This window comes from Podarcis melisellensis (genome assembly GCF_964234715.1).
Source record: "Podarcis melisellensis genome assembly, chromosome: 1".
In the NCBI taxonomy this organism is placed as follows: Eukaryota; Metazoa; Chordata; class Lepidosauria; order Squamata; family Lacertidae; genus Podarcis; species Podarcis melisellensis.
Genome location: NC_138528.1, coordinates 62168601 through 62195913, shown reverse-complemented (window position 1 = coordinate 62195913; position 27313 = coordinate 62168601). Strand labels below are relative to the sequence as shown.

Genomic DNA, 27313 nt, shown 5'->3' with positions numbered 1-27313 from the left:
ACCTAACTTGGCAGGACCATCAGATTAAGCCATTGAAACATAACTACTACCTTGTTTTATCTTCTAGTTTTCCCAATAGATGTTTTTTGTTATTGTACATTTCAGAAATGTGTGTGCAGATTTAAACTGAGGCAACCATGTCTCTTGAGAGGAGAAAAGCTACTATGAAGTGAACACTACATATATACTACATTTTTCAGTAATTAGAAATACAATGCTTCTGAGGAAGAGAGGATTTAATGACCTCTGATACACTGAAATTCGAGATGCTCATATTCTCATTTAGGATGCAGGTACAATACACCAATACATAATTAAAGAACATGAAGTTATTGTGATTTATATTTATGTGAGGTCGGTTTTACAAAATGGAGAGTATTTCAAGCTCATAGGGAAATTAATCTTATTTTAATTTCTTACCCCAGATTAATTTCTTACTATTGAAGCTCAAATTTCTCACCAGTATATGATTATAACACAACTACCAGCATACTACCTGCTGGAAAAAATTAAATCCACAAACTAACTGTCCGATGAAAAATTAATCTGTGTAAAATCCTACAATATAGCATGCATACAATGTATATTAAATACTGATGGCATGCCACATGTTTTTCCAAACGAATATACGTACAGTAATGGGAATAACTTATAAAAAATGTTCAGAATTGAGGAGTGGTTTTCAAAAAACTAAAATACATGAAACAGAAAAGTGTTGTTCTCAATACAATTTTGGGGACTTGTTTTGAAATAGTCTCTGAGGAAAATCACATCAAATTATGAACTGTCAGCAATAGTCTGAATAAACCAGAAACTACAGTCAGGATTGAAGAATAATGAATCAGAAGCTAATGAAGAAGGCAGAGCTAGAGAACAAGCCAGGAGTCAGAAATGAAGAGCAATTAGGAACAGAGCATAAACCAAAAGACAGAATTGGAGAAAAACGTCAGGAGTCATGACCAAGGAGAATACCGTAACTAGAAACACAAGATATGCCAGAACCAGCAGCTAGCTTGGGTGAAGTTAGGACTGAGAACCGTAAGTGACCACATGTGACACTGCTTAGCAGCTCCCCAAACTTCCCTGAGCTTACCATTTGGGGCAGTAGTCAGCAGTTTCTAACAGTCATTTATCAAACATGTTTGAAATTAAGAGCATATCAACACACTATATTGAATTATGTGGATTTTTTTTTAACTTCAGGTATGCTTCAGCCACAATTTACATTCTCGACTCTATTTATTAAGGAAGAGGGAAGGGAAGTTCCATCAAGCAGCCTGAAGTTCTTATAGTAACGTAACTACTTTGTTGGATACTGTCCATTCATTGTTTTGGGAGTACCAGTTTTAAAAACAAAGAATGTAAGCGAGTGAGAGAGATGAACAAAATGTCACAGTTAGGTGTAAGTTTACTACCTGTATTGTTCTATTTTTATCAATATTTCCAGTTGTATAAACACATCTAATTCTTTCAGTCCTCCCTCATTACCTGCAAGAATAAGGTAAGGGTAAGAATAGGGTTTGGCCACCTCATGAGAAGAGAAGATTCCCTGGAAAAGACCCCAATGTTGGGAAAGATAGAGGGCACAAGGAGAAGGGGACGACAGAGGAGATGGTTGGACAGTGTTCTCGAAGCTACCAGCATGAGTTTGACTAAGCTGTGGGAGGCAGTGGAAGACAGGAATGCCTGATGTGCTCTGGTCCATGGGGTCACGAAGAGTCGGACACGACTAAATGACTAAACAACAACAACAAAATCATCCCAGAAGAAAATTCTCACTCATTTGTAGTTGCGTATTTGGAAAGAATAGGATGCAATCTTAGACACAGAACCAAACTCTGAAATAGTTCTAAAAGATCTCTAAAGGTAATATCGTGCACGTCCTTATTCTCCTTACAATACATGCTTAGAAGTTACTTTGTGCCGACCCTTCATTTAAAACAAATAAACTGAGCTATTTTAAGAAAGGCAAATGGGATGAGTCCTGTTTCACTTTCCATATCAGAATCTTCTCAGCGCAAAGGCCTGGTACTCCAGGGTTTCTGTGACAGCACCTCAGAGCAACACACAGGAACATTTGATGCTAATTTTACACCATCTAATTTGTCAGCCCTTGTGTAGAAAAACAAAGTCCCTCTTTTATCAGCATTTTCCCAGCAGCAGAACTCCAAACATGACATCACTCACACTCAAGAAGTAATCCTGAGATATTTATTAGGCCTCCTTATTTAATGGGAATCTTTTTAGTATGGCTGAGGTCCATGGAGATGCCATATTACTCATCTTCAAGGACTGTCAGGGTTTGCCTGAGCTTTTCTTAATATAGGATTTTCAGGCTCCCTAACCTCCCACCTGCAACAGACTTTATCCTTAACTTAAAATAGAATCTTCTTAAATTATACAACTTCCCAGTTCTCAAGTAGTAAAATTTGTTTGTTTTCTTGCATAATCAATCAATTATTTAATTTCATGTTCATAAAATCTGAACTTTATATCCAATAACCAGTCTGGTGAAGCTTTTGGAGTGCCACACTTCGACCTGGTATGCCTACTAGATTCAAATCTATGCTCTACCACAAAGATCAGCACAATTCTATAGATGTCTGTTCAAAAGCAAGCTCCACCAAGCTTACTTGGTCTTAATCCCAGGTAAATATAAAATTGAACTGCACTCCAAGCAATTTACAACCTCCACACCCAATTGCTCGGCCTAACCTGCCTTAAAGGGCAGTTGTCCCTCCCCCTCAAATGTAATTATTAAAGCTTTTAAACAATGTACATGAACATACAAATGCAAAGTATGTTTTCCTGTTTTAATACCATGATGACCAAGCAACACAATCCACAGGTTAATTTATATCCAGGTAACCTCTCCACAATGTCCTATGATACAGTGCATGTAGGCGAGGATCTATATGCAGACAGATACCAACAACAACAAGCTGCAACAGATTTTCAAACAGTCACAAGACTCTTTGTTGGTTTTGCTTAAGTACAGTCAGGACAGCAGAACAGAATTTCACTGCGTTTGGAAAATAACCAGATCGTAAGGCTTAGAAGTAAAAAGAAAAAACAAAGATATAAGTTTGTCTCATGACATCACAAGAGAATGTTTATCGCCTGCTGATACAAGCAGCCACTCTGGTGTTTTATAGCCTAAGTAATCATTTGGTCCATGAACAATTACTTATGCCCAGACAAACACTTTTATCAGCTTACAGCTATGGACTCTAATTGAGCCAGTATAAACTTGAACTCTATAGATTCCTTATATAAAAGGAGGAATGAATTCTCAGAATGTAAAGTGGAAGTCAGTGTTGCACAACCAAACTTCTACTTATGCAATGAGACTTCTTCCTCTTCCTCTCCCCCCAATCCCCAACAGCCCTCTGTGCACCCCTCAAATTTGCTTAATTAGATTTAAAGAGTGTGCAAGAGGCTGCAAGGAGGAAGTAAACTGCTCATGCAGAAGCACACAAATGCTGTCAGATTCAACCTGAAACCTTTATTGCTTTGCATTCCAACAATGCTTTTTTTTTATTTGTATAGATTTATAAGCCACCTTTCCCAAGGCAGATGAAATGTTGTTTTGGAAAATTCATAGTTATGCGTCTGAACAAAGGTGCCATTGACTTGTATTATCTTCTTAAGACAGTGGTAAATGCACAAGGCCTACAGTTCCTCAGCCATATATGGCAGCAATTGTTTTTACTTATTGCAGCTGTTCCTTTATTAATTTTATGAAGTGCAAGATGAATTCAGAATGCATATTAATCCTGCTATTTCATAGTTCAGAATTTTGGAATTTACCGCATTCTACGATACAATCAGATTCAAGGTGGCTTACAAAGATAAAATATATGCAACAGCCAAAACTAAAAACAAATCTGATAAAGCAAACAGCAGTAAAACTGAACCATGAAAACACAGTCCAGAATTCCCATGAGTGGGATTTGGTTCATGGAAGAAGTGGAGTGGGGAGGTATTTAAACTCCTCCTTCCTTCTGTCCCTGCCTGAAAAGCTGCTCCAGAGGACTGGGAACAGTGTGGAGGGAGATGTGGGGATGAACTGGAGGGGGAATAGACAAGAATTGCCAGCCTCCAATGAGAACCTCTATAGGGTCTCAGTTTCTTCTTCAGAAGGAGTATATTTAGCAAATGAGTTCTATTTTGAGAAATTTAAAATATGGGAAATAAAAAATTAAAGTTGACTGTGTTTAATATACACGTCTATTTCTCTGTGTGAACAAACACACATAGAGGAGATGGTTGTGTTTCAGAATTGTGCTTCAGAATTGCTGCAATAACTGACCTTTATTCCATTTTTTCTGGATTAAAATGGGCAAAGTGGGTTACAGCAATGGCAACAGTGAAGCAGAAAAACTACAAAACTAAAATTTGAATAGTAAGTGTTTACTAGAAAGTGTTGGAGTGGTCTATTGTTCCAAACATATCAACTATTATTGTGTTTGTTTAGTTTGGAAATCATTTCACGCTTCCGTGGAGAAAAAGGTTTAAAATATCCATTTCAGAATTAGCCAGCTATACTTTCCCATTGTGGGAACGTCATAATTTCCTGCAAAGTTTTCAAAAGATTAAATGTGAAACTGCCAACCATATTTCAGACATGTAATAAAGTTTATTTATGCAAACAGCATGCTTTTTTATCCACTTAAAGTCCCCTAAAGCAGCCAAGTAAAATGAAATGTGATCCAAAAGTTCAATTAAGCCAGGATGGCAATATATGTTTCTAGACCCACTCAAACAAGAGCATGCAAGCATCTGAAGTTCAACATGTTCTTCACCGCTTTCATCCATTTCCAAGGCCAAGTATGACAGTAACACAGCCATAAAATAAATCAATAAATAATATACACAGAGAGAATAATAATAAAAAACTCTTACAATGTAGTGTTCCACGTTGAATAGGAAGAGATCAACATAATGGTTGAGGACTGCTGGGTTGTAGACTTGCTGAAATAACTGAACTTTTTCCCATTTCTCTGCATGAATGAAAATCCTGTTTGCCTCTAAAGAGAAATGTGAATTCTGATTAAGTGACAACACTGTTTCCCATGGTCCACTTCCATGTCATAGAAGTAGTATCTGGATTTCTGTATCATACAAGTTACTTGGACAGTATATGGTGTTTCCCAAATGAGTGTCATTTATCCTTTAAGGCTGAAATGGGAAATACCCAGATGATCCCAGCAATCTACATTATGTGTTAGGCACACGATGAGCTGGTTTTCATATAACACAAAGCCAAAGAATAGTTTAGCAAGAACAGGCTAATAAATAGGCTTCCAGACAGATTGCAGGCATTTTATTCCTGCTTGTAAACTAAACCATGTTTTGGGTTAACGTGTCATCTGCAGCCACTGTCATGGTTGGTCTCCAGACAAACCACAGACTGTAACCAGGAAAACCATGAGCTCAGGTGCTTTGCATACTGTGAGCTAAATAATGGCTTGGCTTACAGTAGCCAAGGAGGATCTTGGGAATAGCGCAAGAGGTGAAATCTCCTCTTCAGAAACCCTCTCATTTGCACAAAGTCATGTGTCATTTACAGTTCTTCAAATGTCCTGATAATAAGCAGGCTCACTATTTAGTTAAGCTGGATTCTGTGCTTTCAAGGCACATTAAGTGTAAGATCAAACTAAACCTGTAGAAAATTGTAAGCAATTTGGCATCTTACTACAACTAGGATTCCTTACATAAAAATTACTTGGAAAGTGGACTCCCGTTCTTTAAGTTATACCCAATAAAACAGTAGGACTTATATATATATATTTATTCTATCACTTCAGGTGATTATAAGTAAAAAATTGTGAATATACATAGAAAGAGCTATATCGCCCTACTGTGTACAGGTGTTTAGCTAGTTTTAATATTGCAGATAATCAACTTCACACCTAACATAATTAAAAATGCACAGCAATTACAGTCCATTTGCAAGACAGTTTTACAACTCTGCTTGCTCCTCACACAAAATTTAAAAGGTAAATTGCATGCTTCCAATTAGTCTTTCAAATGCAGTTTCATAAACTTCAAATTAGCAGGCAAAAGTCTGCAAACTGAGCTTGGCATTACAAACTAATGAGCAAAACCACCTTGAGGGGCATGTTAGTCATCACTAGACTTAGTCACCTTGAAGACAGAAAGAAATACTGTATATCTTTATATAATTCACAAATCTATTGATTAAAAACATATCTAAATTATATAAAATTGATTCGACATACTCTACTGCGCACTTAAGTAGGCTTATGTTAAATTGTATTTTAAGTGGTTTGTCACATTATTTAGAATCATTCCAATTATTAATAATTAGTTAAGAAACTATCAGTTAATAAACTATAAGCCAATTATTTGAGCAAATTTTCCCAAAAGTTATTCAAACTCAATTTAATTCTGATAATATTTGTAAGAAACTTGTGAAAGGGGGGGCAGCGAGAAATCAATCAATTAAAAGCTATGGGTAGAATTCAACATCACACTCTTCCAAGTGTTCCATCTGCACTAGCATATCAGCTTGCCAGACAGAAGTTCTCCCTTCCCTGCCCCATGCACTGTTCTGAGGGTTACTCTTGATCCCCCAGAGTCAAATTGGAGGCGGGGTACAGGGAATGAAGGGAGATATGTCCCATTGCTTCAGTGGCAGTATTTGTGCAGGTACTGTATGGAGGGCCGCCATTTTCCCATTTCTGCATTGATTGTTCAGAGCAAGAGACAGAAAAATCCACCACCCACCCACCCTGGTATACATTTTTGGCCGCTGAATATTTGGAATACTGAGGACTGCAATACTCATTTTGATGGATGTTTTTAAATTGTACTTGCTGTTGTCAATTAAAACAAACAAACCAACCACTCCTATCAATTGAAAACACCAGCCTGATTTCCTGAAAGAGTCCCACCTTGTGGGATAAACTGTTTTGTGAAAGTGATATTCCGGAATATAATTATACAAATAACACAGGAAACATTTTCAACCACAAATTCAAAAACTACACCGTGGCAATAAAGATGTCTCTTCCTTTCAGTTGAAACTAACAATGTACGGCAAATTCTTTTCCATCACACTGTAGCCAGGAGTGACATCTGTAGATTTGTGCACACCTTCAATGGATAAGAACTTGTGCAAACAAAGGATAATTTGGTATTTGTGTACCTAGGATTACAGGAAAGCTTTCTCAAAAGCACCTTGGCAGAAGATTTTGTGGTCTTTCTGTATCTGAAAACCTTATCTTTCGTTTATAATTCTGTTTATGTCTGGTGATAAAACAAACACACATTAAACTTTTTACCTTTTCAGTTTAAATAGGTAGTGATCTCCAACCCACACTCCAATGCTCTAGCTCAAAGTTGGGGGCAATATAGGCATGTTTTTTTTTTACAAAAGTATTGCCAAGGAATCTGGAATGACTCAGTTCCACAGGACCAAACCAGCAAGTCCCTGCCATTCTTTCAAGCTCCACAGTTGGAGCTGGACAGGCGAACATAGGGTTGTCCTGAGTTCAAGAAAGGTATAGCACCAATAATGGGAGAGGCAGAGTCCTGGTGACTACAGCTGAAATCTCTTTATGTTGTGTAACGTTGACTAGGTCCTGCTTTTAGCGTTTGGGACCTACTGCAAACTCTGCCCCCTGGCAAAAAAAGAGACTTCTAGATCAATTACATATTTCACTGTACATGAAAGTTCAACGCTCCTTGAAATCTAATATGGTACATAACACAAACATGTCACTTATTTATGGGGAATCCTTTGACAGCAATTGGCTCAGCTGCTGTGATGTAATGGAATTAGACTCACCATTTTACACATTGCCAAAAAGCATGATGCAGATTTGGATGTAAATTTAATAAATAATTACTATGTTTAAGAAGAAATACACCTCATCATAGTGGGGAAGACTATGACCAATTTCAAGTTGTGTCTCATCAAAATTTAACACAAACACATAGTCTACATGTCATTGGTGAAACTTCTAATGATTTTAGCAGAGCTGGATAATGTTCCAAGTAAGCAAATTCTGGTTGATCATTTCACCATCATTCAACATGGAAAAATGGAGACTAAAGGCATTTCTGTGTCGTTCCATGGTAATCTTGGTAATAAATGTAGCAGCCTAAAAGGACCTTTTAAGGCAGAAATCTATGAAATTCAGCATAGGTATTTCAATAAATTAACTCTTAGATGCTATGAAGAAATACCAAAATTAACTTCACAAAAACACATACAGCAGGCATAGGCAAACTCAGCCCTCCAGATGCTTTGGGACTACAACTCCCATCATCCCTAGCTAACAGGATCAGTGGTCAGGGATGATGGGAACTGTAGTCCCAAAGATAAAGTAACAGCGGAAGCAATCTCAAAGATTCAAACATATGTAGCCCAAGTTTAAAAAGTGTGTTTACAAAGGCACCTAAAGACAATTCTGAGGGGCCAATCATACCTCCAGCAACAGGGGGTTCCATTAATGGGGTGCCACTGTTTAGGCAAAATGGCACCTGATCTTTACTGAAATTGTAATGAGTAAAAATAGTTATAGTTTAATGCAGGCATAGGCAAACTCGGCCCTCCAGATGTTTTGGGACTACAACTCCCATCATCCCTGACAACTGGTCCTGTTAGCTACGGATGATGGGAGTTGTAGTCCCAAAACATCTAAAGGGTCGAGTTTGCCTATGCCTGGTCTAATGTAACACAGGTTCAGCTTAATATTCTTTGTTCTCAACCTTTTGTCTCACCTTTTTCTATATATTTTGTGGTGAGCGGTAGCTGAATCATACAGAAGAGGCAGTGAGGTGGTTTCAGTGTGAAAGAGAAATATATAAATGGCATTTGGAATCTCTTAAACCCTCCTCAAGGATAATAATAAAATGAAAATTACCAAATGAGTAAAAAGTTATGGTTAAGTAATTGAAAATATTAGCAAGCTATATATGCCACATTTATGAGCCACTGAGCTTCATTTTGTACTAGTTCAAATATTAACCATAATTGGAATTCTTAGGATAACATATACTTAAGATGAATTATTTACTTTTTAGTAATAATAATGTCGTGCTTCTGAAATTGCTTTGACCACTAAACTAAACTGGATATGGGGCACATTGTACAGTTCTGATAATTGAAATTTAATAGAAAGGTTTTGCAAAGGAGGTCGGTGAACCTGCTTTCCTTTTGATCTTTCATCCTTGCGGGTGCTTGGATATTTCTTTAGTAAGAAAAGTTTTGCTGGATGAGTCAGTGCACTGAGTCATAGGCAGCTTGAAGCCTGTAGTGCTATAGACTAATTGGTAACAGTCTCAAATTTAATTAAAGCACAGTTGTCAGCTCAGATTACTGACTGACAATCCTACAGAAGTATTTTGTTTTTTAGGAAACTTGTTTTAATTGTTCTTTTATATTAAAGGTATTTTGTTTTCAGTTCCAAATCCCATTTAATAGGAAAAGGAGTTGTTCTTCTACTTTTCTGTATCTTCATTTATTTCCTAACATTTTCCAGAGATGCCAAGTACTGTATTACAGCAAATGGCTTGCATGCCCCTTTAACCACATCCATTGAGCAATGTTCTCTATCCCTGACCTTGCCCCATCCTAAACGATTTAGCCGAAGTCTTATTATATTATTTTCATAGCTTCAATCTGAAGGAAAACGTGTATCATGTCTTGCCCAAACTGTTATATAAGACGAGCCCTCCTGCATCAGAGCAACAGCCCGTCTGATTGCCAAATAGATGCCACTGGGAAGCTAACAATCAGGACTTGAAAGCAATACCCCTCCTTCCTTTTCTTGCTCTCAACAACTTGTATTCAGTGGCACACATTCTCGGAACTGGAAGATTACATATGCACATCATGAAAAGCAGTTTTTGATAGACTTACTTTCTGTGGATTTGTCTAATTTCCATTGGAAGGCATCAAAACTATTGGCCATCCCATCTTAAGGTAGCAAATTCCATAGTTTGACTATGAACGGAGTGAAGAAGTATTTCCATGTGTCCGTCATGCATCTACCACCAATCAATTTCACTAGATAACCCTGAATTCTAGCATTGAGAGTAGAGGGAACATGTCTCTCTTCACTTTTTTCTCTATGCAATACCCCCTTGCTCCTTTTTACTAAACAAAAATGCCACAAACTCCTAAATGTTATGTTGGCATCTGCTCATTTTCACAGGTGACATTTCAGGCAGTAGATTTCAGATTTTCAGGTTTACTTAGAAGAAAGTATATAAAAGTAAACTTGGAAAAATTACAACAATCTGGTAATCGTCTTTGTCTTTTTCTACATTACATATTTACATCATTTCCTGTATCAAATGCGTTTAGGAGACGAGAAATACATTTACACTGTTTAAATTTTACAGTAAGAGTACTAATAGCAATAAAGAGCTGCTATGAATCATGCTAGATGATTGGTGCAACCATATTAATAGAAATAGAAGTTAAATGAATCTTCTGCAGAGGCAAATGCTCATTGTTCCTCATATGCTCAAATGTGAGAATTAAATTGTTGAAGATACTAACGCATGACATTTCAGGTTCAACAGAAAGGACCACAATCAAGCATCCATGTACCTACTGATATTATTTCCTCAACGTAATTCCCCTGTGAAATTGTCAAGATGCTTTCTAGACCCTGAAAATTTTAAGCAGTTGGTAATTGTTTGACTTTTTAAAAATATGTATTTTTACCAAGTGCTAATTAAAGGGTAACTTTTCTGATACATACATGAGTCAAGCGCATATGCCAATTGAGAAATAGATTTCCTTCCTCCATACAGAACTATAATTGCACCCCTATCCTTAAACTTCAACTGTCCAATCCGAACCAGGTCTATTCAGAAGCAATGATTCTATGTTTCTATGATTGTAAGTCATATTGAATTCAGTGCGGCTCTCTCTCAGTTAAGCAGTGTTAGATTGCAGCCTAAACTGTTCATGTGACTGATACCACTTTCCTAAGCAGGCTTACTCAAATGTAAACACCCCACAGTTTAATAAAATTTACTTTCAGTTAAGGGTTTATAGGTCTGCAGCCTAAATCTAACTGTTTTGTTGCATGATAAATATGATGTACTGTACCATAATATTCTACATAAACTTTATTGTGCTAAGATTGCTTTTTTCTTTTGAATTTGCTACTCCCTCCAGATATAAAAATGTGGCGCATGGTACAGATATATACTGATTATGAATATTCACTGCATCAATCAGAATTTAAAAAATAGTTATTTTATTAAGGGGAATATTATAAAAAGATGCATCTTATGAACCTTAAATTATACATTACTTGCTGGATTTAATAACTTTGTCTCTCATATGAAATGGCTTATGCCCAAATAATAGTTATGCCACAATAACTACTGTTATCTCAAAACAGCGCTTTAGGATATAATGTTTCAAACACATTCTATTTATCAATTATTTCAGGTACAGTCTACTCACACAAAAGTAGAAGCTACATAAGAAGATACCAGAATTTTATCAGGTTTTTCATGTCACAGTTCTTAAGCCCAATCATTATTTGACTCTTGAAATTTCATCTATTGATTTAAAACTATGCAGAAGAAGAATACAGAGAAATAAGAAACATGTAAAAATATGTCTGAACAAATATTGGGAAACGTTGTCCTGATTCTATATGCATAACTACCACTCTTCCAGCTCAGAATTAGCTTCCAGTGAAGTTATGTATGGTTAAAAAATTGCCTGTCCCTGGGACTTTAATTCCAGCATTTTTTTATAATACGGGTGGTTTCAGTGGCATTTGTGTCACTAACTTTCATGGCATAAAGTGTTAAAGTTCTCCTAGGACTATCTGGTGCGATAGAAAACTGAAAATCTAAATCACTGTGTGTAAACTGGTCCTCAAATATTTATAAAGCTAGCCAATCCTGGGAAGAGTATAGAACCACTTATTCCTATCACTACTTCTGGGACCAGTGTCTCATTCAAAAGACTTAAGATTACTTTCTTGTGAGTAGTTTTGCCAAAGAAGTGCTAAGACTAATGCTATAGCACAGAGGGAAAGCGTACACAGCGTCATTTACGAGCTGAGTCATCCCACAGCACTGCATCTTTTTTATTATAACATAGTGCCTTAAATAGGCTCCTGAAATACTATCATTTGTTACGTGATATATAGTGATAGCAGCAAGCTAACTTAGTATCACAGGAAAATGAGATCAAGTGCATACACAGCACGGCTCTCAGTGGGCAGACCAAGTGCCTTGCTGTTTTCTTTCTTGGTAGAAGCTACAGGTTCTCCTTCAGTAGAAATGTACATAGGAAGAGAGTTGGTGGGAACTGCAATGACGATGGTACCAAGAAGGTCTAACTGCTGAGAACCAAAGTACAAGTACAAAGTCTAGACAGGTTATGAAACACTATAGCAGGATCTGCATAGCTCAAACTGCCCAAAACGTCTGTGTATCAAGCTGAAACTCTGAACTCATTTTGCACCCTGCAATGTAAGTGAACACCTGCACAGATCCATCAAAGAATAATTTTAATATTTTATCAGGCTTTTTTTGCCACTTATTGGTATTTGGGAACACACTTTGTGAACCACATTTGCAATAAAGCCAACACCCTAAAACAATGGTACCGCTATCTTTGAATTCGTGCAAAAATTCACAACACCAAGAACAGCAGAAGGCTCGGTGCAGGCCATTGCATTTGTGAAGCCTTCCAGTCTCCTGTTTTATCTCACTGATTATTGGTGCTATCAGAAAAGCTGCACTCATTGCCCGGTAGGCAAGAGCAAGGGAGGAAAAAATTCACATGAAAGCTAAGTTGCTAGATGCAACCGTTGGTTTTCGCACTTAAAGCTACAGTAGATGCCTGCCCACCAACCCAATCTTGGCAGGCACATCACAGGTTCAGAGCCATGACATTTTATTCTATAAAATGTTGCAACTACATTCATGTCTTCATAACAAAAAGACTGTATTGAGCAGTTATGCTTCTGAAGCATTTTATACTAGGTATAACAAATAAATCCCAGCACATCACCATGTGTACATATGCTATAGTAAAAGATAAACTGAAATGATCCCTGAAAATTCCTTCATACGGCTGCATATCCTAAGCCTGCTGCTTTATTTGCAGAAGCAGCTATTTCCGCACAACGTATCCAAACTTCATACTTCAGTTAAGAAGACCAGAATTTCTGAGGTAGTAAGATGTGAGGAAATATAATCTAACATTTCATCCTCATATACTGTCCCCTATTTGGAGGCTGAGATGCAAGCTTCACAGATACATAACAGATAATATGATGTGCCTGGATGGTGAGGCCATGAACCATAGGGATGGAATGTAGACCTAAATGTCCTATCAAGAAAGTCCCACTTTAAGTCTCAGATTTCAGAGAGAAATCTGCTCAACTGTCTCCCACTGAAATCAATGGGACTAAAAATGCTTATCTTTGAATTATGGCCAATCATCATGTAGTTTAAGTAGAGGCTGCTTTTTAAAATAACCTATAGAAATCACTTCAATTCAGGCAGAACCTGTATGAGTTAGCAACAGCACAATCTGATACACGTCTACTCAAAAGCAAGCTCCAAGCGAGAATAGGATTGCAACCCAAGTTGTCTTTAATATTTAGCTGAAATTGTAACATCGCAAAGCAGTTATGGCATAGCTTACTATATCACGCTGCAATCTTATTTATGCACACTTATCTGGAAGCAAGCCCCATCACACTCAATGGGATTTAGTTCTCAGGAAACCTGATGATGGTGAACTGTTGGTCAACCAATGGCAAAGCAACCCAAATAAACAAATGTTTTCGATGGCCGAGAAGACCTAAAATTGACAGCTGCTCCCACTACTCTGCACAAGCCATTGCACAATTCAAAATTATGACACAAGAGAATTTTACAAAAACAGATTTCACTTAGTTCCCCCTTGCCATTTTTTATTTTACAAAATGCAGCTCCAACATCCATGGAAGACCTATGGGAAAAGGCTTCCTTTCTTCTCCGAAGCCTTTTATACTAAGAATTCTTCTCTCGTAAGCTATCTACCTTCCGTCCCACGAAGGGGTGTGTGAAGTTACCTGCATTTTTTCTCTGGCACACTGAAAAGCAGTTCTGGAGCAGGAGCAATTTCTAGCCAAAAAAAAAAAAAAAGAGCCATTAGGGGAAAGGTTTAAGATGCCTCCAGCTCTGGTCTTCTTCCATGGAGGACTGCAGCTTCATTTTGTAGGAGGAAAAAAGAGTCCAGGAAAAGCTGCATGTGATTTAGTGCCATGCATATTTTGGCCCCCGGCTCCCAGAGAAGCTAGATACACTTAACATCAACACGGAGGCTGAATTAAACAATGGTAAAGAAACATCAATGTGGGCATCTCATTGTACAGCCTGTACATTTTAAGACCAATGCTGCCAGTCCCTTCTCAGCTCCAGCACGCCTACACTTCATCTATTATTTTGCAGCCCTCCCACACTTATTTGCTTTGCCCATTACTGGCTGTTATCGCAAGCAAAAAAAAGAAAAAAAAGAAAAAAGAACAAGAAGAAAAATAAATGTCCTCCAGCCATTTAGCTACAGGACCCTCCAAATCACAGAAGATGAGGGACAGGCACTAGTCAAGGTATGAAGTATTATGGGTGGTTTTGGCTCCACAACCAGATGTGCCTATAAAAAGGTTGTGTTGATTTGACCTTTTGTATTTTTCACTACAGCTCTGTACATACTAGCACAGAACCTTTGGGGAACTAGAACAAAAATACCCTAAAATAATAGTTAATATAGCAAGTTTTACAGGAAGTATGTTTCAGCAGGCTTACTGCAGTAGGCGTTCCATTGAGAAGAAAATGAACTAAAAAGGGAGTGACTCATTCATACAATGTACTTCAGAGAATACTGCACAAAAGGGATTTGAGAGGAAAGGGTTCTAAAGCAATGGGTAGATACTTAAGAGTTTGCCTGGAAATCCAATCCCTTACATTAAGTGAAAGTTTTCCCACAGGCAAGAGCAAAGAGTTCAAACCTATTTCAAAGAGCTCTGATCCCATCACCCAAACAAACCAGTATGCTCTTTCTTCATTTTCTGCTATGATACATATTTTGTCAAATATATTCAGTACCTATGAGATAGTTACAATTTGTGCCGTCAAGCCTGCAAAAGGAACAATGTGCTAAAACTGCATTAGAGTAGGTCAAGAGATGGAAGGAATTGGAAAACGTAGTTTCTGTCTATCACAGAAGCAGCCTACATTTTATAAGCAACCATAAGGCAAGCAAGTTTTGGCCTTGATTACTGACCTCAACTTTAATGAAGAAACTGGCCAAATAATATTAACTCTTTGTGCAATATTTGGCCCAACAAACTTGGCTGGCACTCATACACTACCCTCCATGTCAGAATCAGAATATTTGCCATCCCCTAAGATAGGAGGATATAAACAAAAATACAGAAAAATAGTACCTGCTTTCATTCTACATCATCGTAACTGCATAGCTGTACTCTAAAGAGGCATAACAAAAATTCACTGGTGTGTAATAAAGGTACTTTGAAGATACTATCATTTACAGAAGCATATAAGTGGCAGCCATTCATGGTTATGAAACAGCATTTAAAGTTCTGAAGTAGCAGCATCCCTAGCCAACACTGAGACTGAAGCCATAGCACAAAATGACCACAAAATTCTTCCAGAGGGGCAATTCTGAGTACTGTATATAAAGTGGCTGCTGAAGCTTGAAGTTACAGATTAGACAGACCAGAAATTCACATATCCCTTTAAGCATAATATTATATATATATATATATGAATAAAATCACAACTTCTGCAGACAATATCAGACAATAGAGTAACACAAAGTATAAAACATTGGTTATTTTTTAATAATTACAGTTTTGGTGCTTAAAGGAGAAAACGTTGATGATCCTCTGCCAAATGGAGCCTCACATTTTGCTTCACTAACACATAAATCTTTGTGAAGCACACTTTTGTGGCTTACAGTATCATTTACCACTGAATGTGAAAACAAATATGAATTTTTTCTAATCCCGTATTGTTATTGTTATTATTTAAAAGCCATATGGTGCAAGTATTTCTAATCATTCGTGTTTTCACTCTGAAACTTGCAGTTGACTTTGCCTGAAATCTATACACATTTACCTGGGAGTAAGTACCACTGAACTTTACTTTCTTATAGGTAAAAAAAGGTAAAAGTAAAGGACCCCTGGGTGGTTAAGTCCAGTCAGAGGCAACAATGGGGTGCGGCAGTCACCTCGCTTTTCATGCCAAGGGAGGCAGTGTTTGTCTACAGACAGCTTTTCGGGTCATGTGGCCAGCACAACTACACTGCTTCTGGAGCAATGGAACACTGTGATGAGTGCCAGGGCACATGGAAATACCATTTACCTTTCCACTGCAGGGGTACCTATTTATCTATTTGCACTAGTATGCTTTTGAATGGGTAGGTTGGAAGAAGCTGGGACAGAATCTCAGAATCTCAGAAGCCCAAGAAGCTCAGTGGTTTAGACCACAGCCACCCGCATCCCAAGACTTTCTTATAAGCAGGCATGCACAGGATTTCATTATTAGGAACAATAAACAAGCTGCACAATTCTTTAATTGTCATAGCTCTCAGAAGTCTCACTGGAACTGGTAGCATCGAATGCAACATACAACAAAATAATAATAATCAAAAATTCATATGGGAATATCTTAAGAAATAGATTTTCTTATATCTCTGTATAGTTAGAGATGGTACGTTAATACAGATTATCACAGGACTTTTCAGTGTGTGTGTGTTTAATGTTCAAAAGCCTTTTGGAAGCCCAACTATGCCACGTCTACCTCATTAAAGACCAACACAAAGTTTGTTCAGCTTCACTGCAAGCTCCCTCTTGCTTCAGAAATCCTTTCACACTTTATTTTTGTCTCGTTGGCCAGCTGAAGGCTTATGAATCTTGTAAGAACCTGGAATGCTGGGCAGGGCAGGGCAGGGGGAGTCCAAATTGGATGACATTATATACGGAGGTGTCAGAATCAATTGTTGAAAGGAATATGCCCTGGTCATCCTCAAGGATGTAGATAGGGTTCTGTGAGATCCACCAAAGGTAATGTGGAGCCTGGCCATCTCTGGTGGTGAAGGTCAGCAAGGAAGAACATGGTGAGCCACAAAAATTAATGCCTCTCTTGATGAGGGTAGGATTTCTCCTGTACTAAGAGGTGATGATCTGCCCACTTTTTAAAACTTTAGTAAGAGGTAGCCTGGCCAGGTTTAAGTCCACATACAACATTTCTTTTGGAAAAAAGTTGTGCAACATGTGGTGGCTGAACAGCTATAGGCATTCCTGGATTTGAAAAATCCTTCCTTGATCTCTGTCCATCTGGTTTCCAACCTGGATATGGGATGGATACAGTTTTGACAGCTTTGGTAGATCTCTATTCTGAAATATACATGGGAAATGTTTCCCTATTGATCTTGCTCACCCTTTCTATGACTTCTATGCTGGACTTTCTGACACCTTTTAACTTGCATCTCACGCTAGATCCTGTGGCCTCCCCTCCAGTCAGTTTCATATAGAAATAGAGAAGTACTGTATTATCTTACCACGATCATCATCATTATCAACAACAACATTGTTGTAGTAAGCAAAATACATTCAAGTCAATCACAAATCAGTTCAGTACAACAGAGAATCTTCAAGGACATAAATTACAGAACAATTTCATCTATAACTTACTCTAAGTGTAAAATAAAGCCTGCAATTCTTTATTATTATTCAATCTACTTTGAAAAGAAATTTCAACTTACCTGTCCTTTACGTGGTGCTAAAAAATTCACAACTTCCTCAACCATAACTGGTATATGCCGTTGTTGATAGTCTTCATTGTCTACTCCGCCATTTAAGTATTCGTCACCATGCAAATGCAATTTTTCTTCAGTTTCACATTTACGGGTTAATGAAGAGTGTATATTTTTTACCCATGTACCTAAGCAATTTGGGCTAGATCTAACTAAACTGTGAAAAGGAAATCGGTTGCAGGTCTTGCATAAATACAGCAGCTGGGGCATATTGTAGGTAAGTTTGATTGAAGGGCAGGGTATAAAAGTAATAAAAGAAAGAAGCCAACCTGGGGAAAAAACATATTAGAAGTCAAAATTCACATTTTTAAAATGGCTTCTATTAAAAGAACTGTATAAAAGCAATAGCAATTTGTTTTACTAATCAGCACAAAGAGATTTCAGTGCCAGTAAATGTTGCAAGATGCTATTTAACATATGCCACTAATGATGCTATTGTATTTGGCCAACTCTAGTACTTGCAAGTACTCCACTAGCATAACTTTACAACCTGAGCATCTGTTACAAATTCAACTGTTCTCAATCACAGATCTATTCAAATATAAACCATATTGACATATATGCCTCATTGAACACAGTGTAGATTGGGGACGCCCAAACTGCTCCTAGTTCAAAAAGATTCGAGCATAATTGGGTCAGTATTGAGCAGAAGCCAGAACATGATGCTTGGATATTAGAAACCCTGCTTTGCAGTCTGATTCAGTCATGAAGTTCACTGACTTGCTCTGGGAAAATCACTGTCTCTTAGTCTATATTCCATCTCAGAGTTGGTGTTAGCAAAAATGAGCTAAGAATTTACTCTGCAAAATACTATTAAGTATATAATGCCTTTCCAGGATGAAGCTTATAAATAGAAGACAGACATTATCATGGAGAAAAACATGGAGCATATCCTATGTTTGCAACCTCATAGGATTGCCTGTGTGCTACATGAACATTTCATTGTACATTCTTGTTCTCAATCTACATCATGGTAGCAATACATGAATTTTCTTTTAGAAATGGGATTCTTTATGCAGCTTGAGAATATGAACTGTCTGCTTCAACATTTGAAACCTACTACAGTCATACCTTGGTTCTTGAATGGAATCCGTTCTGGAAGTCCGTTCGCCATTCGAAAACAAAGCCATGGCTTCTGATTGGCTTCAGGAGCTAACTGCACTCAAGTGGAAGCCGTGTCGGACTTTTGGGTTCCAAAGAACATTCGCAAACCAGAACACTCACTTCTGGGTTTGTGGCATTTGGGAGCCAAAATGTTCGAGTCACAAGACGTTTGAGCACCAAGGTACGACTGTACTTGGCCTGCTGATCTATGCAACATCTTAAATGGATTTATGAGGTAGCTATGCTTCAGATGATGAGATGCCGCCCTGAGACCTCCGGGTATAGGGCAGTATATAAATTCAAATAAATAATAATAATAATAATAATAATAATAATAATAATAATAATAATGCCCTCTGAATTGCAGTTTTTGTTTTTTAGTTTTTTAAAGGCGTATTTGCCTCAGAGGAATCTATCCTGATCTGGTGGATTTGAGCAATATTGCCCACTGTAAAACATGCCACTTTGGGGAAAAGTTTTAGAGTGGGTAGTAGCAGCTCAACTCAGGATGATGCTGATTATTCCAGGCTGGTTTCGACCTTATTTCAGGACCTTGTTCACCCTGATAATGACATCCACCAGGAGGGTGAAACACAATCCTATTGGTTATCTTGTGTTTTTCAATACCATCAGCTATGATGGGCCACGTCATTAGCCTCCCATTTGTCATCTCCCTCCATGTCTTTCTCCAGAATCTGCCACCCCAGGTCTGACACTGAAAGTGCCAAGGGACTCATGACAACTGCTGTCCAATATCATGCCTTCCGATTATATTGTCATCCATGTTATTTCACTTTGACATCATACTACTGGGAAAGATCATCCATTCAGTACACTGAAAATACTCAACTTTATCTCTTGCTTCCACCAGCCAACCCCAGGGATGCTATGGAAACCCCGAATCAGTGTCTAGGGACAGTTCTAGTGTAGATGCAGGTGAAAATCCAGTGACTAGAAGTTTTGTGGATCTGGACATAGATATGCAATCTGTTTTGAATGGAGTTAACACTCTCATAGAGTAGGCCAGCAGGCTCTTCTTATGTTCTTAAGAATCAAGTATAGAGCAGTGGCGTAGCGTGGGTTGTCAGCACCCGGGGCAAGGCAAGTAATTTGCACCCCTAACCTGTGGATTTGCGCCCCCTAACCCTAACCTCCAGATGTTGCGCCCGGTGCGGCCGGGCCCCCCCCCCGCACCCCCCACGCTACGCCACTGGTATAGAGTATAAAAGTCCAACTGGATCCAACATTATCACTGAATGGCCAGGTTACATAAGTAACTATGAACACTTTTACCAGCTTCAGATGGTTCACCAGCTACAGCCCAGCTAGCCTCAGTCATCCATGCACTAGTTAGATCTAGGCTGGACTATATAATGCTGTCTACACAAAGCTGCCTTTAAACGCAGTTTGGAAACTAACTGGTGAAAAATGAGACTGCCAAAATGTTTGTAGGAGGAGGATTATGAGTAACAGTTTGCAATTTGTTTCCAGACTCAATTTAAAGTGCTGGTGTCAAACTCTAAAGCGTTAAATGATCTAGTACCAGGTTATTTGAAGGGCCACGTCCATCCATATTAAACTAACTGAGCCCTAAGATCAGCATCTGCAGTATTCTGCTTTCTGCTCCCCCCCCCCCCAGTAAAGATTACATTGGCAGGGTCTTCCAAATGTGCAACTGCCTTCCTAGGCAGCTACATCTTCTGGCTCTTTCTCATCACAAGCAGTCTTCGGAAGGTTTTTTTTATTGTACAAGGATTTTTCTGAGTATCTTTTTTTTTTTTTTTGCTTTTGCAATGTTGTTTGGTGGTTTTGTTACTGTTTCTGTTATTTTTATTCTGTGAGCCACCTTAGAGAAAAATATTTTTAAAGGCAGTATATCAACAATTAGAATAAATAATGGGCTTAAATTGACTGAATTGTTGGATTGCAGTCTACAGCTTCCCCAACAGTAAAACCCTCAAGGGAACGCAAGAGTGTGCAAGAATACAGAAGCTGAATGGAAAAAGAACAAGTGTCTGTTGAAAATGTTAAAATAAGGAGGTAGCAAGAAAAGTGCAGGAATGGCTACAAGGAACCTATGGAGATCAGGCACACTAATGGAGGGCTGCTGAAAAGAGAATGGCATGACAGCCCAGTGACTGCTGAAGAGGCCTTGGGGAAAACAGATGGATTGTCCACATTTCTGCTGCAGGTGCAAGGAAATAATTTCCTTCCAGTTCCCCAATACATTTGTCACAGCAGTGTCGGACCTCATAGCATCTCTTGTATCCTTCTTCTTTGCAGCTTGCAAGGATTTCCCCCTCAGTAGCTATCCCACTATCTGGAAGCACAATTCAATACAATGCTGACTGCTTTGAGATCATAGAATGCAGGGCAGTTCCACTAAGTTTAGTTCCACTAAGTTTAGTAGAGCAAACTCTCAGGTATGTATACACATGACTGCAGTCTTAGAATCAAAATATATAGTGGTACCTCTGGTTACGAATGCTTCTGGTTACGAACACTTCAGGTTACGAGCTCCGCTAACCTGGAAGTAGCTGCTCCTGGTTGCGAACATTGCCCCAGGATGCAAACATAAGGCCCGCACGCACAGTGGGAAGCCCCATTAGTGAAAGAACGCCTCAGGATAAGAACGGTTTCAGCTTAAGAACGGACCTCCAGAATGAATTAAGTTCGTAACCAGAGGTACCACTGTAGTTGGGAAAAGCTAGAGGTCAGGCAGTATATTATAACTGGACTACAACGGGTTCCTTCCTTTTGAACCGAGGTCCTTACACTTGAAAAAATGTTTTGAGGCTTACAAAAGAAGTATAACTGTGACAATACATGCAAATAAGCTGGAATCCTACAGAACAGCAGTGAGGAAATCAACTCACATAAAGCTTGGCTTTACTTCATTGGAAAATATCTGTGTTGATAAATTCATATCACTGGGCTGTGCTATTATGCACTTTGTGTGAGGCTTCTCTTAAGGCAGGTCTGGAAACTGTAGTTAATGCAGAAGTTGGGTTGCTGAGTGATGCAGCCAACCATATGAATGTTACACCTTTGCTCAAACAACTGCACCGGTTGCCAATATTTAGAAGAGTCAGCTTTTGTCTTTAGGATTAAGGCTGGTTGTTTCTTTGGGCTGTTTGGAAGCTTGTTTGCGTGTTTGTATGTTTGGTCATGTGCCAGGGTACTGTGAGAGGCTGAAGGAGGAAGTGAGTTGGAGGACACAAGCTCACATCTATTTGGATAAAATATAGTATTGTGGGGCACATAGCAAGAAGATGTAGATTGGAGAATTATATTATGCCTTTGGACGAGGAGTCTGAGAACAGGGTGCAGACACTGGAGAGCCCAGGGGTGCGTGCATACAGAAAATGCTCAGGAAACATCATCTACAGCAGGGGTCAGCAACCTAAGGCCCATGGGCCAGAAGCGATGCACAGAGGTCGTTTGACTGGCCCACAAGCCACCCCTGAACTGAGCTGCCCACTCATGCGCTGTGCTAAACTGGCACAGTGCAGGAACTCACTTCCGTGGCACCGGAAATTGTGTCTGCGCAGACGCCGGAAATTGCAGGCTCCCACGCAGGAGCGATCCTGCCCACAGAGGGATCTCCGCAGGACCAGTCCGGCCCAGATAAACCTTACTGGCCCCTGATCAACAGCTTCCAGGCTTTCCAAACCTACCCTCTGAAGCATCAGGTATGCGTACCCTAATGGAAGCTCATTACCTGTAGGCTACTTAGCTTGGAAGAAAAGAGATGCTAACAAAACACTACAGGCAGAGATAACACACTTGAAGGACCTGGCACAGAATCTCTAGCACAGGTTGATAAAAGTATCCTTTGGGGACTAGTTGACTTTGTCTACACCAGCAGCCAATGAGACAAAAGTCCTTGGCATCAAAGAGTAACACAGAAGCAAGGATGACAAATATAGGGAGCATGAACAAATATGCAGGAGCATGAACAATTAAGGAGTGTAAGAGCCCTCCAAATGAAAGTGACATCAGGTGGAATTCTAACTGAACAATGGTTCTGAGCTTTATTTGAGGATAAACACTGAAATGTGGCTAACCTTGAGTCAGAACCAGATCTGAATCCAACAAGGGGGTAGTAGTATGTAATGCAAGCTCCTATTGTCAGAGAAAACAGTGAAAGCAGTCTCCTCTGTACCAGGGTAAACGTATCCAACTTCATCAACAATTCCTTATAAAGCTTGGTTTCCAGACCCTTGATCATCTTGGTCACCCTCTCTGCACACATTCCAGCTTGTCAATGTCCTTCTTAAATTGTGGCGCCCAGAACTGAACACAGAATTCTAGGTGTGGTCTGACCAAGGCATAATAAAATGGTACTATTACTACCCCTGCTTGTGATACTTCTGTTGATGCAGCCTAGAATAGCCTTAGGGGTTTTTTGGTGCTGCATCACTGTTGACTCTTGTTAAGCTTGTGGTCCACTAAGACCCCTAGATTCTTTTCACATATACTACTGGCAATGTTTTATTAGTGTAGCTGGTTCTTCCTGCCTAAGTGTAGAACCTTACATATGTCCCTAGTGAAATTCATTTTGTTAGGTTTGGCCCAGTTCTCCAATCTATTAAGGCCATCTTGAATTCCTTGATTTTGTCTTCTGTGGCACTGGCTATCCCTCCCAGTTTGGTGTCATCAGCAAATTTGATGAGCGTGTCCTCAATTCCTTCATCCAAGTCATTTATAAAGATGTTGAACAACAGACCCAGGACAGAACACTGCAGAACTCCACTTAGCACTTTTTTGCAGGATGATGAGGAACCATTAATGGTTCGGTCAACCAACTACAAATCCACCTAACAGTTACCTTATCCAGCCTACATTTTACCAGCTTCTGCACAATACCATGGGAGACTTTGTCAAAAGTCTTACTGAAGTCAAGATACACTACGTCTACAGCATTCTTCTGACCTACCAAGCTTCTAACTATCAAATAAGAAATGAGATTTGTCGGGCACACAGATTGTTTGAAAACAGCAAGTGGGAAAATTTGGATTTTGAAAAACTGAGTTTCACTTAAGGGGCAGAACAGAAAAAGAAGAAAGTGGACAGACCAGATAAGTGGGGGGGAAAATTCAAAACAACAGGAAATGACAGACAGAGAGAACTATTTGACTAGCAAATGTTAACTGGCACCATATCATATATTCAACAGGTTAGGACAGTGTTATATTTAAGTATGTGTGTATGGGAATTATTCAATAATTATTAGTTGTTTGGGCTACTTGTCACAAGAGTTGATTGTGTTAACCTTTTTTTAACTCACAATGTACATGTTTTTTCATATTCATTCCACTCAAGAATGACTACCAACCTGCTTTACCTCACACATAGTTGAGAACGGTGTGCATTAACACTTAAGAAATGCCACACAATGAATAAAAAGCTAGCGCAAACGGGGGGCAACTGGGGGAGCGAGTGCTTCATTCTCGCCTCAAGAGCCATGTTGGCACAATCATTCGTTCTTCTACACCTCGCGTTATTTTTAAAGGAGTTTAATGTCGCGATTGCTCTTCGCAGGCTCCAGACAAGGAGTCATTGCGCTTACACGTGGAACATGTCCGACGTTACTCACTGCAAGAGGTGGAGGGAGAGTGGGGACGAGGAATGTCTGACCACCACCTCTATTACCTTAGCAACGGGTGAGCTCCCTTGTGGATGGGAGAGAGACGGAAGGTGGGGGTCCACTGTGGACCTAGGAAGGCGGGGGGGACAAGGCTTCTGAAGTGTGCGCATCCGGAGAACAGCACGAGCCTTCCCCTCCCTCGCAGCTCGCCTCTCCACCCCCGTCCCGGCGCCTGGGGACACTCGCTCTGCGGCGGAACCGTACTACTCACAGCGCTCGACGAGGCCGCTGCCCCCCACGCTCCTCCTCGCACAGCCTACAGCGCCAGGAGCGCTGCCAAAAGGCTTCCTCCCTGCAACAAGGCGCTGCGGATTTCAGTTCCGCCTTCAGAGCCCGCTCCTCCTTTGCAGCAACGCGGTGAGAGGGCTACGCAGGGCTTCTCCCATCCCACCCACTTCCCTTTCCCCACCCCTCACAAATACGGGACTGGGCACCCGCCCCCCGCTCAAAAGCTGCTCGATCATTGCCTGCCTGCAGTGCCTTCATTTCAAGCGGGCTCGGGGGTTGCAAGGCGGCGGTCGTGTGCACAGCGCGCACGGATTCGGAATCGGCCTCGATGAACGCGGCGGGGCTGACTCAACAAATGCACTGCAGGGATGCGCAGGTTCTCCAGCGAGACTGGCGGGATTTCCACCGCCCCCTCCATTATCTCTACGCAGACTTTTTCCTGCCTCTTTCCACAAAGCCCCGTATTTCCTTTCCTCCCGGTGGACATCCCCGATTTTTGCAACGCGGTTGTCAGACCCAAAGCAAAATAATTATGACGCCACCGGCAGAACCGCAGCTATCTTTTTATGAGACATCAATTAGGGATAAAGGGGGCAGGTTTGTTCCAAGGGATGCTGCGGTGTGACAATACTGGGATGCGTGTCTTGTTACGTAGTAAGAGGTAACCCGTTTGCGATCAGGCTGGCCGCTACACAATCTCCCGCAGCCCATATAATCCTAACAGAGACCGTTTTCCCAACGGAGTTGCTATAGGATATGCTGTGCTCCGTCTTCACCCGCTTGCATTAACATACGTCCTTCTCTTCTCTACCACACACATCTGTTGCAATCCGCAAACGTTAAGCCACCAGCAGATACTCTCATCAAATGCTCTATTTTAAGAACATCTTAAAAGCATCTTCCCGAAGGCGCACAGGTTCCTCTGACATCTGCCAGTAGAACATCCCGCCCAGAACGGGCGCTCGTTTTTCATTCAGTATTTGTACAGCTACGCGCACGAACACAGCTACAAACAAATCTCTCGTGTGAATTACTGTTTTCTCATTTCACATTTAACAAGCACCCACAACTCCTCAGAGTAACTGCAATTTATGAAACGAACTAAGGAATCGCGAGGTTCACTTTTCTTGATCCCATTCAGTGCTTCAGCGGCAAAACTAATTTCTCGAACCAGCTCACAGCGCACCAGTTTGAGAAAGGCTGGCGTATGTCTTTCTAGTCTAAAACAGTATCGCCCGCCCCGCATAAAAGCAGCTGGGGGTGGTGTCAGTTTCCAGCCAGCTGAGCTGGAAAAAGTTAAACCCTTCCCTGAGCATTCCTTAACTCCCAATCTCAGGCTCCTAGTTTTGCTTTTTAGTTAAAAAAAAACATTTCAAGCGAACTGTTGGTGTTTCCTGTCCAATTTACCCCTCACTCCGCACTGCAATTGCAGCCATACAACCTCAAGGACGTGCGCTTTTAAAGACTTGCACAGAAACTTTGCGCGCTGAGCTCAAGTGCTCGCGCACCTAAAAAGACGCGTGTACGGTTAATCTCTGTGGCGTTGAGAGCTATTTCAGCTCATGGCTGAAATAAAATTTAAATTCAAGTCACTCGCTTGTGCTAGAAGAGGCACAACCTGACCGCGCGTCGGCGTGGGGGGAAATCATTTCTATTGAGCTTACTTTTGAGTCACTGCGTAACTGTTTAGGATAGCGCTGTAAAATCAGCGATTGAACCAATTAAAGCCAAGTTCATGTCTTAAGATGACCGCCGACTACTAGGCGACAGCTTATTTCTATTCGAAACTTGAACTGGGACGACGAAACGCTGCTTCACGGAACTTTCGCTGTTGCTTTATTCCTGCAAAATGCAGCCTCCCTGCTTATTTGTGCTCAACAATTCCTGCAAAGACACTATCCCTTTCTTATCGTCCCAGTTCGGCACAGAAACAGTCGAACCCCGACTTTCCCCTGCTTTGAATACGCGTCTCTCCCCTCCAACCCGCTCGCGCGAGTCCCGCCCTCCATTCATTCGCTCACTGAAAATACCCGCCCCCCTTATTTCCATGCGCGCCACCAAACCGAGCAGAATGTCCACAATCCCAGCATTACGCCCTCGCTTAGGAGACGGCTGAAGGCGGAGGGATGGGTCCTCCTTTGGACCAAAATACATCCGAGGGCGCGTCGTAAGCGTAGCGGCTCTTATGACGTTATGCGGCCCTCGACCAATCAGAAGCCGTGGAACGAGAGGCTGCTTGGGTTTGAATTTGGTGGCTCGCTGAAGCTAGCGAGCGAGCGTGGAGGCGGCGGCGGCGACGCCCGAAGAAGCGGCGCGGGCTGCTGATCAGCAAGGAGGGTCCCTAATGCCCGGGTGAGTATCTCCATTTACGCCTACTAGGGTGTCTAGCTCGGTTCAGCTGAAAGAGGGTCCCGATCAACTCGCTGCATTAGCGAGGGTGGCCCATGGCTGCTTACACTTTCCGGCGGAGTCTTGCGCTCTTG

At 40.4% G+C, this 27313-nt stretch overlaps 2 protein-coding genes across 8 annotated transcripts in view; one reads left to right on the top strand and one right to left on the bottom strand.

The window, feature by feature from the left end:
- Positions 1-26815, bottom strand: part of METTL15 (methyltransferase 15, mitochondrial 12S rRNA N4-cytidine) — an 83926-nt gene extending 57111 nt beyond the window's left edge. Inside the window, exons 1-2 of one of the 5 annotated variants that reach the window (XM_081883009.1) lie at positions 26495-26815; positions 17798-18117 (exon numbers count right to left, since the gene is read on the bottom strand). In XM_081883009.1, coding sequence (XP_081739135.1) covers positions 17798-18058 — 261 coding nt within the window. In that variant the 5' untranslated portion in view covers positions 18059-18117; positions 26495-26815. The other 4 variants (XM_081883007.1, XM_081883008.1, XM_081883012.1 and 1 more) reach the window with 4 other exon arrangements.
- Positions 26816-27032: 217 nt separating this feature from the next.
- The window catches only part of KIF18A (kinesin family member 18A), a 44265-nt gene continuing 43984 nt past the window's right edge, over positions 27033-27313 (top strand). For 2 of the 3 annotated variants that reach the window (XR_014161909.1, XM_081882817.1), the window contains exon 1: positions 27036-27182. The gene's annotated coding sequence lies outside the window, so the exon portion shown is untranslated. Of the gene's footprint in view, positions 27183-27313 lie in introns of all 3 variants that reach the window. The other variant, XM_081882818.1, reaches the window with a different exon arrangement.